This window comes from Geotrypetes seraphini, chromosome 4 (assembly GCF_902459505.1).
Source record: "Geotrypetes seraphini chromosome 4, aGeoSer1.1, whole genome shotgun sequence".
Taxonomy (NCBI): domain Eukaryota; kingdom Metazoa; phylum Chordata; class Amphibia; order Gymnophiona; family Dermophiidae; genus Geotrypetes; species Geotrypetes seraphini.
The window spans coordinates 258,114,489-258,134,128 of NC_047087.1; the positions used below are offsets into that span (position 1 = coordinate 258,114,489).

Here is a 19,640-nt window from a genome sequence, read left to right on the forward strand (position 1 = left end):
AAAACTTAAATACACCTAAAACATGCTTGTTATCCAAAACACTCGTATATCAAAGCGAATTTCCCCTTAAGAAATAATGGAAACTCAGACGATTCGTTTCACAACCCAAAAACTTTCATACAAAATACCATACATACTTGTATTACAAGACCTTGCTCATTTAGAACAGTCACTACACTCCTACAGCATCAACCAGAGAAGAACCATCAGTTGTGATGATGTATACTGTATGTACTCATATTGCAAGACTTTGCTTGTTTAGAACAGTCACCACTCCTGCAGTGTCAGAGAGAGAACCATGGGCTCAGTTGTGATGTGTGTATACTGTATGTACTTGTATTTCAAGTTAAAATTTAATAAAATGTTTTGCTTGTCTTGCAAACTAAGTTACAGTACTTGCAATCCAAGGTTTTACTATACTTGTAAATACATAAGTCATAACTGCTTTCTTATGGTGCAATCTCTCCATCTGTGCCTTTTTGGGAAACAATTTTAGGGAAAACTTGAGGAATCACAGAATGTCGTGCTTTTTTTTTCTCTCTCTCTCTTCTCAGGACCTCCATAGCAAGTAATTTGAAAAACAAATGGCTACAAGTTTTTATATCAACGGTGTTATACAGCACAGTGTTTAAAAGCAATTTGGCTTGGAGTGGATGATGGCTGCCGCGTCCATTCTCATTGACCAGAAAACAGTCCGTTAGACCGACCATTGAGTTTTTAAGGGTTTGCCTATTCGTTTTCGTTATCTTTCTCAGTTATCTCCTTTTCTTTTTTTAATGGTCGGTTTGCTGTTTTTTTTCTCCACTGAAAGCTGTGTCTGCTATTAAAGTTGCTGAGATGCAACTTTCTGCCGAGGTGTCTCTGCACGAATTCAGGAGTCACGTGCCTCCCTAGATCTCCAATGCTGACGGAAGGGATTATTTGTGTCTGCGTCTCCCGTGCTCGTGACGACGTCAGCCCCAAAGGAGCAAAACAAACAGAAGCCCCGGACCACCACAACAAACCCGCCCCCAGGTGCTCCACCTCCACGCATTGGTAAGATGCTAGAAGAGCCTGTGGCGCCCGGGGCTGCTGCTGCTTCCCGCCTATTGTGCACAGCCTCGCTTGAAACCTGAGGAAAGTTGGCGCTTTAGTGCTGTCTTTTCGTGTTCACTTCATTCATGTAGCCGCTGCCCGGTCCCCAGCAAACTTTCTTGGGCGTTAAAATGGACGGAGGCCAGTTGCCTTCGCCGCCTGAGGCAGAGAAGGAACAAGAGAAATTGCCGCCCATACAGTCAACAGCCAGCACACAGTCTGGGGTAAGTCTGTCGCCGGCAAATGGGAGTTTGTGACCTGTCTAGTGTTCTTTGAAAGCGCGTATGTTGTATGGTATGTCTGTAGCCTGCTTAGTTTACTTAGTAAATCAATGCGCTCCTGAAGTGAGAGAGTACAATTTTCACGTGTGGTTTCGTTTGTCAGACTTTGGGATTTTTTTTATTTTATTTTATTTCTCTTTTTGGCTGTGGATTTGGAAATTGCCTTTCACTGGTGTGTACAGTACAGTTTTATGCCAGTTACTTTATTCCCAGGTTCGTTTCATAGAAATTTCATATATCGTGGCTCTTTGAGTTGAAGATTTTGTTAGTGTTTCTCAAACTGTGTGCCACAAGAGATTCCACAATTTTACTATGCAGTAGTTATCCTAACTTGAGCAAAAAAAACAATCAAGGCTTTGTTACTGTTTGGATCGTCTAATCTTTGGTAACTTAGGGCTCCTTTTACAAAGGCGAGCTAGCGATTTAACGTGCATAATAGCGCGCGCTAAACCGCCGGAAGCGCTAGCCGCTACCACCTCCTCTTGAGCAGGCAGTAGTTTTTGGCCAGCGCAGGGGTTAGCGCGTGATGAAAAGTCGCACGCGTTAACCCCACTAGCGCGGCTTTGTAAAAGGAGCCCTTAGATTTTCAGCTCTGACAGAAATTTAAAAAAAAAAGAGAGAGAGAGAGTGCAACTGCAAAAGGTGGATGATGAAATGGGTGCTTGCTTGTCGACTATTGAGCCATGTTTTGCGTTAATTTGCACTCAAAAACAAGCACATCCATCGCATTAATTAGCTATTTTATTGTATCTGCTTTACTTTCACTATTGTTACATAGTTTAAATAGCTTTAAATAAATAACTCTCAAACTTAATTTTTTCTTGGTTTTGCAGTTTTATAATTTCAATTATAATGTGCTGCGAAAAGCATTTGCTCCGTTTAGTGTGCTGAAGCTAAAAAGGTTTGAGAGACACTGGGGTCCTTTTTCTAAGGTGCACTAGCCATTTTAGCGTGCACGCCAAATGCTAATGTGTAAATAGATGGACACATAAGTGTTTATAGCATGTGCTAAAATGGCTAGCAAACCTTGGTAAAAGAGGGAGACTGTGTTAGAGGCTTCATTTCCATTCTTGAACTTCACATACATAAAACATTTCACTTTTTTAATTATTTTTTATTGATACCAATTTACTTTTTTTTTTTTTGTTTCTAGATGTTATGGAATTAAGCTTTGTAAAAAGACATATTCAAGATTTTCTTTTAAGATAACTTTTAAGCCTAGATATCACTTTTTATGAATATAAAAATAAGCAATAGATAAAAGATCTTCAAATTAATTTAATCTGGTCATTTTTCCTCCCTGTAGTAGAATTTTATAAACCTGCCACTAACCATCTTTTATTTCAGTTCACTGTATTGTTGTGCTATATGAATGATTAAGATATTTATGTATTCATTTATTTATTAACCCCCTCCATTACAAAGCTGCGCTAGCATTTTTAGCGCTGGCCACCACAATAACAGCTCCGACGCTCAGATAATTCCTATGAGTGTTCAAGCTGTTACTGCCACTGCTGGCACTTAAAACGCTAGCACGGCTTTGTAAAGGAGGGGGTAATTTATTTAATGTATCTTTTTTTTTTTTTTCAAACAAGCTGCAAAATGGTGTATAGGTTAAAATATAAATCACAAGCAGTATTCCCCAACCCTAGACTTCCATCATACCTGTAACCATTGAATTTGCCGCTGATCATAAAGTTTAAATATTACATTGTTGACAGTAAGTTTAGTGTGAATTTGTCTACCATTCAATCTCAGAACAAAACACTATTCATCAAATCAGACCCAGATTTCTCACTTGTCAAACAAAACATATAGTCAAATTCTGTAATTGTCTCTGTGACAGCAACACAAAATCTGTCCACTGCAAAATACTGTGGAGAGACACAAAGCCCTACAAATATGCTACTCGGAAACTACCAGTATGTAGGAAATAGAACATATGGACAGCAGACCTGCAACATTTCCAGTTGGTGCTGGTAGCAGCAGTTATTACTGGGGGGTAAGGGGAACACAGAATAGGGACCATTTATAGGATTTCAAGTACTTAACTCAGGATCTCTATTCTCCTCAGCTTGCAGGCACATATGGTTTTTAAGGAAAGCATTTAGGCATCTATAACAGCTCTTCAGGCAAATTTGTTCCATAAAAGAACCTACACACAAAAAGGTGTGTGTCCTTTTTACATTCACACAAAAACAGAAAACCACTGCTATACATGTAATGAAAGCCACCAACAATAACTTATCAACTTTGTCAGGAGACAACACAGGTAAACACTAAACAGTCCATCACAGGACTTAACAAAAATTACATACTGTATAATATAAACCCATCTGAATATAAACCAAGGTAACCCCCCCTAAAAAATGGGGGAGAGGTTGATTTGAATACAAACTGAGATTAGAAATTTGGGTGATCCTAGTGAGCCAACCCATAAAGACTAGACATCCTAAGTTATAATAACATTTATTAATTTCACAGTGTATGTTCAGCACAGTGTAGCTTTTAGCTATCAATACATTATTGTAAATCCTTCAAAACTGGATTCCTCATTCTCAGATCAAATCAGAAGAAGGGTGCCAGTTGCTTTAAACAAACACATCCTTGGTTTTGACATTGGACATACTTCTCTAAACCCCACCCTCACCCCTCTTTTAAGAAGCTGCATTAGGCTTTTTTTTCTTATCAGCAGTGGTGGTAATAGCTCTGATGCTCATAGAATTCTTATAAGCATTGGAGCTAATACCATCGCGACTGGCAATAAAAAAGCCTAATTCAGCTTTGTAAAGGGGGGGGGGGGTAACCAAAGCTGCCAGAATGTTGTGCTTGTTGCATATTGCATATAAAGGAACTTTGACCAGAGGGCTGCCGCTTGAGCGGACTGCTGGGCATGATGGACCACTGCCCTGACCCAGCAGCGGCAATTCTTACGTTCTTACAGTCCAAGATTAACAAAGCTATAGTAGCTGTTCAGGCAATAATTGCTGACCGAAAGACAGACCACCAAAAGTTGGAAGATGAAGAGTGCAGGATTTAACAGTTAAAATATATCAACACCCAATCTTTGGCCCATTTGATCTTACAAGTCCCAAACGTTTATCTGTATTCTTCGTTTCCCAGTGACATCAGTATGCCATAACAAAGAATCTGCATTCAATGACTTCTCCTCCATAGCAAGTGCATCTTTCTGGCGTAAGAGAGTTTAGAGGTGCCTTAAACACAACTGAAGAGCTATGTAGGATTGCACCATTTTGCCAGGACGGAACCTTGCATACAAAAAACAGCAGTTACTGCTGGAAATTTCCTCCTAATATATTTGTATATAACTTAGTTTGATCAAAGCTGAAAACGCAAATGATCATATGTAATGCTCAAACTTTTCCTAAGTACTTCTTAATATCTTAACAATATAGTAGGGCCACTAGGAAATAGCGATCACAACATGATCCAGTACAAACTAGAGATAGGAACGTCAAAAGTGAAGAGAACCATAGCAACAACGCTCAACTTTAGAAAAGGGAACTACAGTGCTATGAGAACAATGGTGAGAAAAAAACTCAGAAACAGCTCAAGGAAGATGGAGACCGTAGAGAAAGCCTGGTCCCTACTCAAGGACACGGTGCAAAAAGCACAAAACCTGTACATCCCCCAGGTTTAGGAAAGGGTGCAAAAAAACCCCCAATCGAACAAAAAACCCAGTGTGGATAACAAATGAAGTGAAGAAATCGATAGGTAACAAGAAAGTATCGTTCTGAAAGTGGAAAAAGGACCAAACTGAGGAAAACTGGAAGGAACACAAAAAATACCAAAAAGAATGTCACAGAGTGGTCAGGAAAGCAAAAAGAGAATACAAAGAGAGGCTGGCTGGGGAAGCAAGAAACTTCAAAACGTTCTTCAAATATGTGAAAGGGAAGTAACCAGCGAGGGAGGAAGTGGTACCGTTGGATGATGGAGACAGAAAGGGAGTGATAAAGGAGGAAAAAGACGTAGCTGATAGGTTAAACAAGTTCTTCTCGTTGGTCTTCACGAGCGAGGACACGTCCAATGTACCAGAACCCGAGGAGATCATAAGTGGGGATCAAGATGAAAAACTGGAACAAATAGAGGTAAGCCATGAGGATGTACTCCGGCAAATAGATAGATTGAAATGCGATAAATCACCTGGCCCGGACGGAATCCACCCAAGGGTACTAAAAGAACTAAGAAACGAAATAGCGGAAACACTCCGACAAATTTATAATCTATCCTTGAAAACTGGGGAGATCCCGGAGGACTGGAAAATAGCAAATGTCACACCTATCTTTAAGAAGGGATCGAGGGGTGACCCGGGGAACTACAGGCCGGTGAGCTTAACTTCAGTTCCAGGTAAGATAATTGAAGCACTGATAAAGGACAGCATCTATGAACACATAGAAAAGAATGGACAACTGAAAGTGAGCCAGCATGGCTTCTGCAAGGGAAGGTTGTGCCTAACAAACTTACTACACTTCTTTGAAGGGATAAACAGCCAGATGGACAAAGGGGAATCCATAGACATCATTTACTTCGACTTCCAAAAAGCCTTCGACAAGGCTACTTAGGAAGCTGTGGAACCACGGGGTGGAAGGGGATGTTCACCGATGGACTAAACACTGGTTGGCAGAAAGAAAGCAAAGGGTTGGAGTAAAAGGCCAATACTCGGACTGGCAGTGGGTCACAAGCAGTGTTCCGCAGGGGTCGGTGCTGGGACCGCTGCTGTTCAATATATTCATAAACGACCTGGAAACGGGGACGAAGTGTGAAGTTATCAAATTTGCGGATGACACCAAACTCTGCAGCAGGGTCAGAACCGTGGAAGAATGTGAAGACCTGCAAAGGGACCTAAAGAAACTGGAAGAGTGGGCAAAAAAGTAGCAAATGCGCTTTAATAGAGAAATGCAAGGTCATGCATATAGGGAAAAAGAACCCAATGTTCAGCTACACAATAGTGGGATCATTGCTAGGGGAAAGTAACCTTGAGAAGGACTTGGATGTGCTGGTGGATACAACAATGAAATCATCGGCACAGTGTGCAACAGCCTCTAAGAAAGCAAACAGTTTGTTGGGTATCATTAAGAAGGGTATCACTACCAGGACGGAGGAAGTCATCATGCCGCTGTATCGTGTAATGGTGCGCCTGGAGTACTGTGTCCAGTATTGGTCGCCGTACCTCAAGAAGGACATGGCGACACTTGAGAGGGTCCAGAGAAGAGCAACGAAAATGATAAGAGGTATGGAAAACCTTTCATACACTGATAGGTTAGAAAGGCTGGGGCTCTTCTCCCTGGAAAAGCGGAGACTTAGAGGAGACATGATAGAAACCTTCAAAATCATGAAAGGCATAGAGAAGGTAGACAGGGACAGATTCTTCAGACTACGGGGAATCACAAGTACAAGGGGGCACTCGGAGAAACTGAAAGGGGACAAGTTTAGAACCAATGCCAGGAAGTTCTTCTTCACCCAGAGAGTGGTGGACACATGGAACACACTCCCAGAGGTTGTGATAGGGCAGAGCACGCTACAGGGATTCAAAGAAGGATTGGATAAATTCCTGAACGATAGGGGGATTGAGGGGTACAGATAAAAGTAGAGATAGGTTAGGAAGAGTATAGATAGAAGAAAAAGAGGGATCATAGAGCTAAGTCAAAGAACACCTGACAGGTCATAGACCTGCTGGGCCGCCGCAAGTGCGGGCTGCTGGGTGCGATGGACCTCTGGTGTTCTTATGAGGCATAGAAGGATATGGATGACTAAAAATTACACCAGGTGTACACCTGGCAGGGCCTCCGCGTGTGCGGATCGCTGGACTAGATGGACCGAAGGTCTGATCCGGAGATGGCGCTTCTTATGTTCTTATGTTATGTTCTTATGTAATCTGCCTTGAACCGCAAGGTAAAGGCGGAATAGAAATCACTAATGTAATGTAATGTAAATAACCGTACTACTTCTACTACTATTTATCACTTCTATAGCACTGAAAGGCGTACCCAGCGCTGTAAGAACATAAGAATTTGCCTCCGCTGGGTCAGACCAGAGGTCCATCGCGCCCAGCGGTCCGCTCCCGTGGCGGCCCATCAGGTCCATGACCTGTATAGTGATCTTTTGTCTAGAACCTGTTCTTCCCTAATCCTTTATATCCTTTTCTTTTTTATCTATACCCTTTCTTTCTCCTTTATCTGTAACCTTCAATCCCCTTATCCTTCAGGAATTTATCTAGTCCCTCTTTGAAACCCCATAATGTAGTCTGACCTATTACACCCTCCGGAAGCGCATTCCAGGTATCCACCATCCTAGCATTGGTTCTAAACCTGTCCCCTTTCAATTTCTCCGGATGTCCTCTTGTTCTTGTAGTTCGCTGAAGAACCTGTCCCTCTCCACCCTCTCTATGCCTTTCATAATCTTGTAAGTCTCTATTATGTCTCCTCTGAGTCTCCGCTTCTCAAGGGAGAAGAGCCAAGTTTCTCTAACCTCTCAGCGTATGAAAGATTTTCCATACCCTTTATCATTCGTGTGACATTTAATAGACGGTCCCTGCTTGGAAGGGCTTACAATCTAACTCAGACAGACAGGTTCTTCATCCCCAACCCTATATGTCATATCTAAGGTGAGAGGAGTTAGGAGTTGAAAGCAGTCGCGAAGAGATACTTCAATCTCTGTCATTTTATTCAGGGCCAATATATGCATTACATTAGACTACATATGACATTTATAGCTTTCCATTACTTTAAGAATTCATAGCAGTTCATGTTAAGAACAAGTGATCAGTCTCAGGATGAATTACAGAGTAAACATGATTAAATCAGTCACTGAATAAAATAAAGCTTTATCGGTTGGCAAGAACAAATTTCTGAAACAGAAACGTCTTCTGAGACTTACAGAATTGCTTTTAATCAGTTAAACCTCAAAGCTAGAAGTAAAGAATTCCACCATTTTGCATCTTGGTAGGTAACCAATGATGAAAACACTGTTTTTACCCATCCTTGTTTATACTTGGATGCCTTCTTCAGGGAACTAAACAAGTAAACCAATACTGGCTTGTAAATGGATGTAATTGCAATCAAAATTTACTTTTTTTAAATTTTGGCGCGCACACTGTCAGTGACACCGACAAGCTTTGCATCCTGTTTTGATTGTGATTACGTTCGTTTACAAGCCAGTATTGGTTTACTTGTTTAGCCCCCTGAAGAAGGCATTCCAGGTAGCCGAAACTGGGATCCTAGTCGGGACATTCATTCTGTGATATCATCAAGTAAGCGTACTAGAACATTTTTTGTTAATAAATGTACCCCTTGCCTTTCTTTGTTTGAGACAAGTCTTCTTCCCCTTTCTTGTCTGCTTATCATCCTGCTAGACCATTCTGAACCAGTGGGTTGTGTCCTTACTAGGAAATGGACTTAGAGATACTGATCTCTTCTAGTGACATCATTGATATAAAGGCTTGTGCTGCCTGGAACCCTTCAGTATTTCTCTACCTACACAGATGATGAGGTTGGACTGGTGCAGCATGTTTATTCCTGACTTCCCGGGGCGCAGTCCATGACCTGCATCCTCTGAAACTGAGTTCCTTGACTGGTGTAGATCTGGTGTTCAGTCCAGTTATTTGGAATATGCATGATCTTATCCAGTTTCATAGAAGAGTGAAGACTTTTTTTTCCCTTAGATGGGCTTTTAACTTAAAATCTGGAAATGTTCTGGAAATATGAGCAAAGAGGAAAGCATTATTAATGCCTACCTTTATATTGAATGTTCTTATCATTCTCGTAATTCAGATGAGTGAAATCCCCCATCTGTTAGATCACTAGATGGACTCTGGAACTTCAGGAAGGCCGTGAAAACCTTCCTCTTTACAAACCCAGTGCCTTAAAGTCATTCACACACAAATGCCACTCAGTCAACGCACCTACGCCACCTAATCTCACCAGATGCTACTTAGTGCTTATGTTTTATTGTCATGTCTTTATTGTAAATTATTGTCATGTCTGTATTGTAATTTATGTAAATTATGTCATCTCTTTCCTGTCTCGATTATTATGGATGTACTTTGTAACCCGTTCTGGGCTCCTTTGGGACGACGGGATAAAAAACTGAATAAATAAATAACTTTTACAATAATATGTCGGACAATGCTGAAATAATAGCTTGTTTTTATTATAGGTAGCAGAAAGAGGTGCCAGAGGCCAGGTTTCCACATTGAGCAGTTTCATTTCATCTATCAACCAGAAGAAAGAAGCAGCTGGAGACAGAAGCTCACTTACACAAAGTGCCATACCTATTAGCAAACATGGTAAAGTAGTAACAGATCTCTGGTTTAGAAATATTTAAAATAATTAAACCAAGTAAGCCCTCTTTTATAAAGCCACGCTAGTGTTTTTTATTGCTGGTCGCAGCGGTAACAGCTCCGACACTCATAGAATTCCAATGAATGTTGGAGCTGTTACAGCTGCGGCTGGCGCTTAAAAACGCTAGCACAGTTTTGTAAAAGGGTGAGTAAATAAATATGTAGAAACTCACCTCGCATTCCAAATGTTAGAAGTTTCTATTGGTTGAAATAAAGCTGGAAAATTTGTCACACTGCAGATACACTGGGTATAAACATACCTTTAGATCTCGGCATAGCCAAGAGAAAAATAGTTAAAAATTACAAAAGGGTAGAAGGGCAGGGGAAATTAAATAAATAAATGGAACATAAATAACAAAATGAAACATATAAAACTTAAAAATAAAACATACAGCATAAAAATGGGAAACATCACTAAAATAAAAGCAGGATACAATATGTTCAAAACATACAATATGGGGCTCATAATCGAAACTTAAACACATCTAAAAACCACCCAAGTCAGCACTTGGATGACCTAAAAGACAGGTTGTCCAAGTGCCGATAAACCTGTTTTTTGGATATATCCAGGGACCTTTTAGGCCTCTGAATGCCGCTGTGCGCCCAGATCTGAAAGGGGCGTATCTGGAGGAGGGGTGTGGGCGGAATGAGGGCCGACCTAGACGTAGTCGTCCTGCAGGAATAATCGAAGGTTTTACGAGACTTCCTGGACAGAACTTATATGTTGTGACTTAGACAATGTAAAAACAGGTATAAGTGCCCAAAAGGTATCCAGAGTGACCGGATAACCACTGCAGAGACAAAGTAAAGACCCACACACACTCCCCCAGTGTTTGCTGACCCCCCCCCCCCCCCCCCCGCAAAGGTTGGAATAAAAACATACATACCTGTCTCAAGAACATCAGCACCTAGTATAGGAAAGCCTAGTAGAGCTACACACAGGACTTTTAACCTAGGGGGTGGGGACTTTTAGCCTAGGGCACCCCCTAGTGCAAACTCAGTATTTGATAGAGATGGAAATAGAACCCTGAATATAGCACTATACAAACCAAAAGGGCTCTCAATAGCAGCACCAAGGGTAAAGTCACATAATTCTGGAAGGAAAAGAACCTCAGAAACCCGCTCAGAATCCAACACAAGGTAAACTTAGTCTGAGACTTATCGGTTCCGGCTTTCTATCATAGGTTCTGAAAAACCTTCCAGTTTTTATGAAACAATACCTATACTGTGAAATACAGTGTAACCCATTAGTTAAACACCACAAATTGTGATAAAACAATGCTTCTGTTGTTCAAGTCAATAAAGATAAGGCAAATGTCTCTTATCTAGCATGCCATCTGAGGGATCTGAATAATGTACAAACTGAAAGGAATCGACAAAATAGAGCAGGAAAAAAAAATTATTTACAATGCCCAATGTGACACGGACAAGAGGACATGGACTTGAAGCTAAGGGGGGACAAGTCCAGGACAAATATCAGGAAGTTCTGCTTCACGCAACGAGTGGTGGACACCTGGAATGCTCTCCCAGAGGAGTTTATTGCGGAATCCACCATTCTAGGATTTAAAAGCAAACTAGATGCACATCTCCTTACGAGAGGCATAGAGGGATATGGGTGACTAAAATTACGCCAGGTGTACACCTGGCTGGGCCTCCACATGTGCGGATCGCCAGATTTGATGGACCGAAGGTCTGATCCGGAGATGGCAGTTCTTATGTTCTTATAAGGGCTATCGGGGTTGTAGACAGGTGGGTATAGTGTATTTGGGGGGGGCTCACCATATCCTATAAGGAAGTTAAGGTGAGATGTTTATGTGGTATCTTTTTTGTGAAGTTCACAGCAGTGCCCTGTAAGGTTCCCCACTGCTCTGTTGCCATGTCTGGTTGGCCAGTCCATCACAATGCTGGCCCCTCCCATATCCAAATGGTCTTATTCTGGGCGTTTAGGACTTAGATGAATTTTTGGTTGCAAATGTGGTATAAAAATAGATGTACTGGCGGTCTGGCTAATCAATGGCCTGGACGTCCAGATAAGATGATTTTTGAAAAAAAAAAAAAAAAAGTATATATTCTAGACATATTTTTCAAGAATGGATATTATACCATTGCTGACTTTGGGCATCTAGCGCCATACATCCGAATTGGACTTAGACGTTTCTTTTGATTATGCCCCTCCACATAGCTACCTAAATCATACTGTGTCGAGTCTTCTTCCACTGTTTGTATTTGCAACCTAAATTGTAACACATATACAACCATAATATAACATATATTTAAAGCATATAAAAATCTGTATGCCAAGATGGAGTTATAGAATACTAGCTGCTGTATAAAACCAAATTCTGTGCCTAAATCTAAGTGCAAAACAATCAAAGAGGGGGAAAATATTAGTCTGTCAACTGAACATTAAGGGCTCCTTTTACGAAGCCGCGTTAGTGATTTAACTCGTGTAATAGCGTGCGCTAAACTGTTGGCCGCGCTAGCCACTACCACCCTCTTGAGCAGGTGGTAGTTTTTTGGCTAGCGCAGGGGTTAGCGTGTGATAAAAAGTCATGTGTGATAAAGCCGCTAACGCGGCTTCGTAAAAGGAGCCCTAAATTATTTCATGATAAGGTAATAAAAATTATAAGGAGGAAAAAAGACCTCAAAACACCCCTCATTGTGGTACACTATATTGCCACTCTCATGGAGTCCATTCAATCATGGATCAAAAACCTTCTGTAATTGCCTATTCAGTCAGAATATGTATGACATTGATGCAGCTTAAAGGACACCGGCACTTATCTATGCAAATAGTCCTTGATCCCAATGGGGACCCATTTCGCGGTCTACTTCATCAGGGGATCTGAGGAAAAATATGAGTGTTTTTAGCTTGCTGTCATCTTTCTTGCTTTCAAAAATGTGTGCAGCTTTGTAAAAGCACCCATAAGTTTGGTCCTCTTTAGGCCACAATAGGATATGGCTAGCAGAGACTAACTGTGAGAGATATGAAATGTTAGATGTAAGACAATGTGTGTCTTTCTATAGTAAGGTCTGAATAATCTTATGAGTCAGATTAGCATGAATAACTTGTTAGTGGTGGTCTTTTCTTGTCAATCTAATCCTCTGTAGTAATATGGCGCTTCAAGCACTCCTTTTAAGCATTATCCTATTACTGTTATTTGTAACTTTGATCTTTTTGAGGATATTGCCTTACATTAATTTTTTTTAACAAAGCTTTAGTTCACCTGTGCAAATATTACTGCTCTTAATGTTTTAGAAAAACAATTATAAGCACCATAAATATGCTAGAAATGGATAATATATTTAACTGGAAACATTTATAACAAAATGTTTTTCTCGTCTCAAATAGTAAGAGAGCTACCATCAATTTGTATGGAAGCAAGACAAAAGCAGCACATTTCCACAGACATGTTGCCACCAGAAATGAAAGCTTTGATTCCTCCAAAACCTACCATCCCTATTCGTACCAAAACTGTGAGAGAATTTCAGTAAGTTAAATTATTTAAAATTCTTATTTTTCAAATTCATTTTTTAATAAAATTATAAATGTCTATTGGTAAAGCTGATAAAAATAAGATTCCTTGACTATTTTTGTATTCACTAGAATTGAATTTGTTGGTCTTGAAGGTGCAGATTATTCATTCAGTCTCTATTTTTGGGTTACTGGTTTCTGTCCCTTAAAAGTATAGCCTTGCTCTCAATAGTGCAGACTGAATACATAATTTTGTTTTTATTAACTGAGATTTTATGATCCTCAGCTTACTGCAAGTGACTGTTCATTTCATTCATGATTAGAAAGCATGTGAAGATATTTTCAGAAGCTATATATTGTCAGGTTTTCTTGAACTGACTACATGTTAAATTATAAACTTAGGGGTCCTTTTGCTAAGCTGCATTGGGTGCTAATGTGTGCCTAATACAGCAAAAAAATGGAATACCAAGGGGGACATTCAGGCATCCTGTAGTAACTTTGAAATACATGCGTTAGTCATACACTAAAAATATATCTATTTTATTTGAGGAGGTAAAGAGTGGGCATTTCTATGCTAACCAGTTAATGCATCGGCATGTGCTAACTGGCCAGTACATGGATACCATGTAAGCCCTGCCTACAAAGTAGGTGGTGGTAAGTGCTCATGCAGTAATTTTAAAAAGATGGCCTTCTGCTAATGGCAACATTAGTGGCCAATGGTACACAAAATATAGAAAATAATCCATTTTACATTAAATATCTTGGGATCTGATTTAGCCTTTCATTGGAGGAGACAATGACTAAGAACATGGTTCTGTTACATATGCACAGGAGACCGTACTTTAGCTGTTGATTCCCACTTCCTGCGAAACTGCAGAAGGGTATTGCTTTAAGATCTTGAACTCCTCCTCTTCTGCAGTGGTGAACAGCTCTTCAGTTTTTCCTTCTGCAAATAGTCTGCAAGTGAACTCAGGTGTGTTCTGATCTACTCTGCTTCTTTTTGTTATTTTCACATATTTTTCCATCGTAATTTTGATTTTCTTCATGGCTTTGGTGTTTAGAGGTTCCCTTCTTGGGCTTACTCCACGAGGGAAAGGATGCAGTCCTATGTGGGTAGACTGTTGCTTCCAGGTCAATCTCATTGAATACTTGTGGCGCTAGCCTGCGTTGTGTTCCTTCTGGAGCTCAGGGTCTGTACCCCTTGGAGCGACTTGCCTGCTGATTTAATCAGAGGTTTGAGTGCAGGCTGTGGGGGCCCTGATCAGCCAATTGTCTAAGTAAGGATTCATCTGAATACCCATCCTGCACAGGTGGACTGTTACAACCACCATCACTTTGGTCAAGGTGCATGGAGCTGTGGCCAAACCGAAAGAGAGCGCCACAACACAAACTGGAAGTCTCGCTGCAGAACGTGGAATATCAGATATCTCCCGTGATCCAGAAAGATGAGGATGTGAAGATATGCCTCCATCAAATCCAGAGAGGCAAGCTGTTGTACAATTTTGAATAGATCAAATCTCATTAATTGACCAAGGGTGCAAATACTTCTGTCCTGGAAAAAAGACGACAATTGGTGACCCAGAAAGATTTTTTTAAAGTGATAGAAATAATGAGAAATAACCACAACCTCACCAGAAACAAAAGATCTCAACATAAACAATGCTTGGCAAAGTACTCATACAAGGTAAGTGTAACACCCCAAAAAATAACACCAAGGACTTTTCCTGCCTTTGAGAGTTTAAATATGATTGAACAGATACCAACCAATCCAGATCAGTACACAAACCAACCACACAGCATCACCCTGAAAAAATCCATAGTAAGATGATTAAAATGTCTGTCAAGAAAACTCGGATGTGGCACCACTTGTACAGCTTCAGGAATCATGATACCAGCTTTGGAAGCCTAACAAAATATATAACCCATGGGTGCAGTAATGGGGGGAGCTAAGGGTGCCAGTGGCAAAACAAAGATAAAGACATTACAGGGCTGCAATGTTCATCTTCGTGGCTGCCGGAGAGAGGGAGAGAGAGATGCTGGATGGGGGGGGGGGGGAGAGATGGGATTTAGGTGCTGGATGGAAAGGGGGGAGAGAGGGGGATTGAGCGCTAGATGGAAGGAAGGGAAGAGTAGGTGAAGGTGGAGATGCTGGATGGAAATGGGAGACAGGGTCAAATCCTGGATGGAAAATAAAGAGAATAGAGTTAGTGAGACACTGGGAAATAAGAGGAAGTGAAATAGGAGAGCCAGAGTGAGGGAAAGAGATGGCAAGCTGTAGGTAGACACAGTAAAAAAAAAAAAAAAGCAAAACTATAGGCTGTATAGTAGAAAAAAATTAAATCTGGACTGAGGCAGAAAAAAGCTAAGTGGAGAAGAAAGAAGAGAAAAATTACAAATTGATAGGAAATCTTGGCAAGAAAGTTGAGGAAAACAAGGAAAGAAACCAAAGACTGGGGCCAACATATTTAGAAAAAGTAAATGATCAGACAATAAAGATAGAAAAAATGAATTTTATTTTTAGTTTAGGATAAAGTAGTGTGGACTAATTTTAATACATTTTTTATTAATGTTTGGAGACCAAACCCTCCTTCCTCATGTCAGAACAGGGTACCATAACTGCTGTATACTGTCCTAACCTAAGGAAAGAAGTTTTGGCCTCTAAAAGCTAATTGAAAAATGTATTTAGTCCAATAAAATGGTATCATATTACTCAATTTATTTGTATTTAACCTATAGTGTTTAATGATTATAATGTATCAATTTTTGAAATTTACTTCTACTATCTTTATATTTTGCAAAGGAAGTGCATCACTTTTTCTCTTTCTCCAGTGTTGTACTGTGGCTTCTTGGGAGAGCATTGGGGAGTAGGCTGGAGAACACAGGGGGCTGTAGAGGAGAGTATTGTGGAGGGGGGTTGTAGTGCATGAGGGAGGTTGTCCCAAATGTTGTTTATAGCCCATTATCAGTAGTAAAATAAATATTATAGTAGCTTGATAATTTTCATTTTTCAAGTGCCAAGTGCACCTTTTTGAGTTAATTAGATATGGAATGGTACAACTTAATTAAATATCATTAAACTAGTAGATGGAATTCCTATTAAATCAGCAGTCACTGGGGGCTGAGAAAGGAGAGGCTTTTATGTGATGATTTGGATGTTTGATTTTTATTACATTTTAAATAGAGGTAGAATGGGGTTGATTAGTTTTGTTGTATTTGCTGCTTTAAAGGAGGGAGAGGAAAAACTTTCAGAAAATGATAATAAAGAAATTAGATATTTCATTGCTTTATGTAGTTTTAATTTGATGGTTACCATTATATATTGTTAATAAGATTATATTGTGTATATATGAAGAATGAATGGAAGAAATGGCATTACAATTAGTACTATTATTATGGGGGTGGGGTCTGGGTGGAGCTTGGATGGGGCAGACCTGGGCATCCCCAAAGAAACAGGTGTTCTGCTGCTCCTGATATAACCAGTCTCTATGAGGCGAACATCTTTAAACTCAGCAGATCATTCTCCAGCCTGAGGGATAAAAAGAGGTATAAAATTTACTCAGCTGGTCTTTCTCAAATTACTACACCATGTGGATAAAACCAGTGGCATAATGGATCCTTAATTGCTCAAACATAGCTTGTTTACGTCTTCCCAAAAATACTAGGGTTAGGAGGCATGCAATGAAGCTACTAAGTAGTAGATTTAAAACAAACTGGAGAAAATATTTTTTCACTCAACATATAATTAAACTCTATAATTTGTTGCCAGAGAATGTGGTGAAAGCAGTTAGCTTATCAGGGTTTAAAAAAGGTTTGGATCATTTCCTAAAAGAAAAGTCCATAAGCCATTATTAAGATGGACTTGAGGAAATCCTGCTTATTCCTAGGATAAGCAGCATAAAATCTGTTTTTCTCCTTAGTATCTTGCTAAGTACTTGTGACCTGGGTTGGCCACTGTTGGAAACAGGATACTGGGCTTGATGGGCCTTCAGTCTGTCCCAGTATAGCAACTGTTATGATGTTAACCACACTAAGGCGCCCACCAAACTTAGTAGACAAGGAATGGTTAGCATTCTCATTAAAAGAACAGCACAATAATTCAGATAGACAAAGGGAATGTAATTGCAGTGATGGATGCTGAGGAATATTACTTTAAAAAATTTAACATCCTGACAGTAGACATGATGATATTGCTTCCAATAACAAGACGCCACCTATTTCACTGAGATCATTAGCAGACTGCAACTAAGCAATGCAGACCTTGTAGTCAGCTTCAATGCCATCTCCTTCTTCACCAAAGTCCCAATAAATGAAACAATCTGGGTCATACCCTGAAAGTAGGAGACACACTGTCAGAGTGGGCTAGCCTAACAGTTTTCTGCCTAAACACAACCTTCTTTCAGAACCAAAGATAATGCTACCCTCAGACTGAAGGCACAGTGATGGGTTCCCCCTCTCTTCAGTAGTGTTAAAAATTCTTATGGTATCACTTGAATCAATCTTACTGAATAGCGCCAGACTTAAGCCCAAACTTTGGGTCCTCCGTGTTAATGATACACTTGGCATTTGGTCCCATGGCCATGAAAACCTACATGAGTTTCCGACCTACCTAAATAGCAGTAATTTAAATATCAGGTTCACCGTAGAGATTGAGAATGACAGATATCCCCTCTTTCTAGAAGTTATAGTAAAGCAACTGACAGATGGTAGTCTGGGACACACTGAATATAGAAAAACCTACCTATGGATGAATTCTCACAACCACCAGCAACAAACTGCAAAGGATAAGAAACATTAGGTAGTAACTATTGGAAACATTCCCTAACAGGGACAAAGTTAGCCTTGGCACATTAAGGGGATGATTTGATAACACAGATTGCAGTTAGCTATACTTCTTCAGGTGATGCAAAATGTTCTGCTTTATCTGCGACATTGACAGTTAACGCATGGTAACAATTCATGTGTAAGGTGCAGTTATTCCCTATTTCCTGTTCATTCCATACCCCTGATGTCTGTGGCAGGTGCTAAACTCTGGAATGCCCTGCCTGGTATTCTGTGATTTTGTGCTGGAAGGATTAATTTGAAGAAAATGTTGAAAACACAACTATTTGTTAATATTTTCCTGTGTTAATGCCTTTCTCTAGTAGTACCTCCTTGCGTTTGTTAATGCTTTTCTGGAATTTTATGATATAATTTTCAAGAATATTTTGAAAATGCATCTGACTAGTAATAATAACTTTATTTTTCTATACCGCCATAGTCGAAAGACTTCTAGGTGGTTTACAATGAAGAAGGCTGGACAATCAGCGAATTACAGAGTGCAAGAAGTGAAAAGTTACATAAGAAATAGATAAAGGACAGCAAATTACATCAAGTTTGGCAAGGGGAAAATATCATTGAGAGTGAGGGGTATCTGTTTAGGAGATGAATTTGTCAAATAGAACATTTTTTTTATTGATTTTTGGAATGCGTCATAGGTCTGCCTGGCTCTATTAATGTAGTTTCCCAGCCAGGATTACTGTCTGCTTGCTTGGAAACTGAGGGTCCTGTCCAAAAAGGATTTGTATTTGCAGTCTGTAATCTTTGGGTATGCAAAGATGTTTTGGTTTCTGGTTGTTTGTGTGGGGTTGTGTAATGTGAAGTGGGGTAGCAGGTAGGAAGGCGCTAATCCCCAGACCTGTTTGAAACAGGTACATGCGAACTTGAACAGTATTCACGCTTCCACGGGTAACCAGTGCAATTTTTTGTAGTAAGGGAAGGGCTAATATGGTCATTTTTCCTCAATCCGAAGATCAAGCGAACTGCAGTATTTTGCACTATTTTTAATTTTTGTACTGTTTTTTTTTGGGTTACCTAGATAAGCGGTATATAAATTTTTAAATAAATAAATTCCTATCTTAGCTGTTTCTGGTACTAACGGTTAGTAAACAGGTCTTTTAGTTGGAGGGTTGGTGACACACCAGATCCATAGTTAGAACATAAGAATAGCCTTACTGGGTCAGACCAATGGTCCATCTAGCCCAGTATCCCATCTTCATGGAGGCCAATCCAAGTCACAAGTACCTGGCAAAAACCTGATCCACCGATCCAGGGCAAGTAGTGGCTTCCCCCATGTCTGTCTCAACAGCAGACTGTGGTAGATTCAGTGCCAATAGTGGAACAACTTTGTACTTTTAATTGTAGGTTGTTGGTGAGCTTGCCATTTGTCACTGTTTTGAAATGTAAATATAAATTGCATTATGGGGGGGTTGGGTTTAAAAAAAAAAAATCATAAACCACCTACAAGCTCAAACTTTGTAGATCCTTTCTCATAAGGTAAAATGTTCTGAGGCCAGGATCATCTCCTTTGAAACAGCATGATGGTTTAAAGATTTGTTGTGACAGATCTAGTTATCTTAAGGTTTTGTTTTTTTTTTTACAAATATGCAACAAGGGGATGCACTTGAGCTTCACC

General features: G+C 40.0%; 1 protein-coding gene across 2 annotated transcripts in view; it reads left to right on the forward strand.

Moving 5' to 3' along the window:
- The first annotated feature begins 838 nt into the window (after positions 1-838).
- The window catches only part of HECTD2 (HECT domain E3 ubiquitin protein ligase 2), a 113,646-nt gene continuing 94,844 nt past the window's right edge, over positions 839-19,640 (forward strand). The window contains exons 1-3 of one of the 2 annotated variants that reach the window (XM_033943402.1): positions 839-1,298; positions 9,531-9,660; positions 13,067-13,205. In XM_033943402.1, coding sequence (XP_033799293.1) covers positions 1,206-1,298; positions 9,531-9,660; positions 13,067-13,205 — 362 coding nt within the window. In that variant the 5' untranslated portion in view covers positions 839-1,205. Of the gene's footprint in view, positions 1,299-1,325; positions 1,569-9,530; positions 9,661-13,066; positions 13,206-19,640 lie in introns of those variants that run through there. The other variant, XM_033943401.1, reaches the window with a different exon arrangement.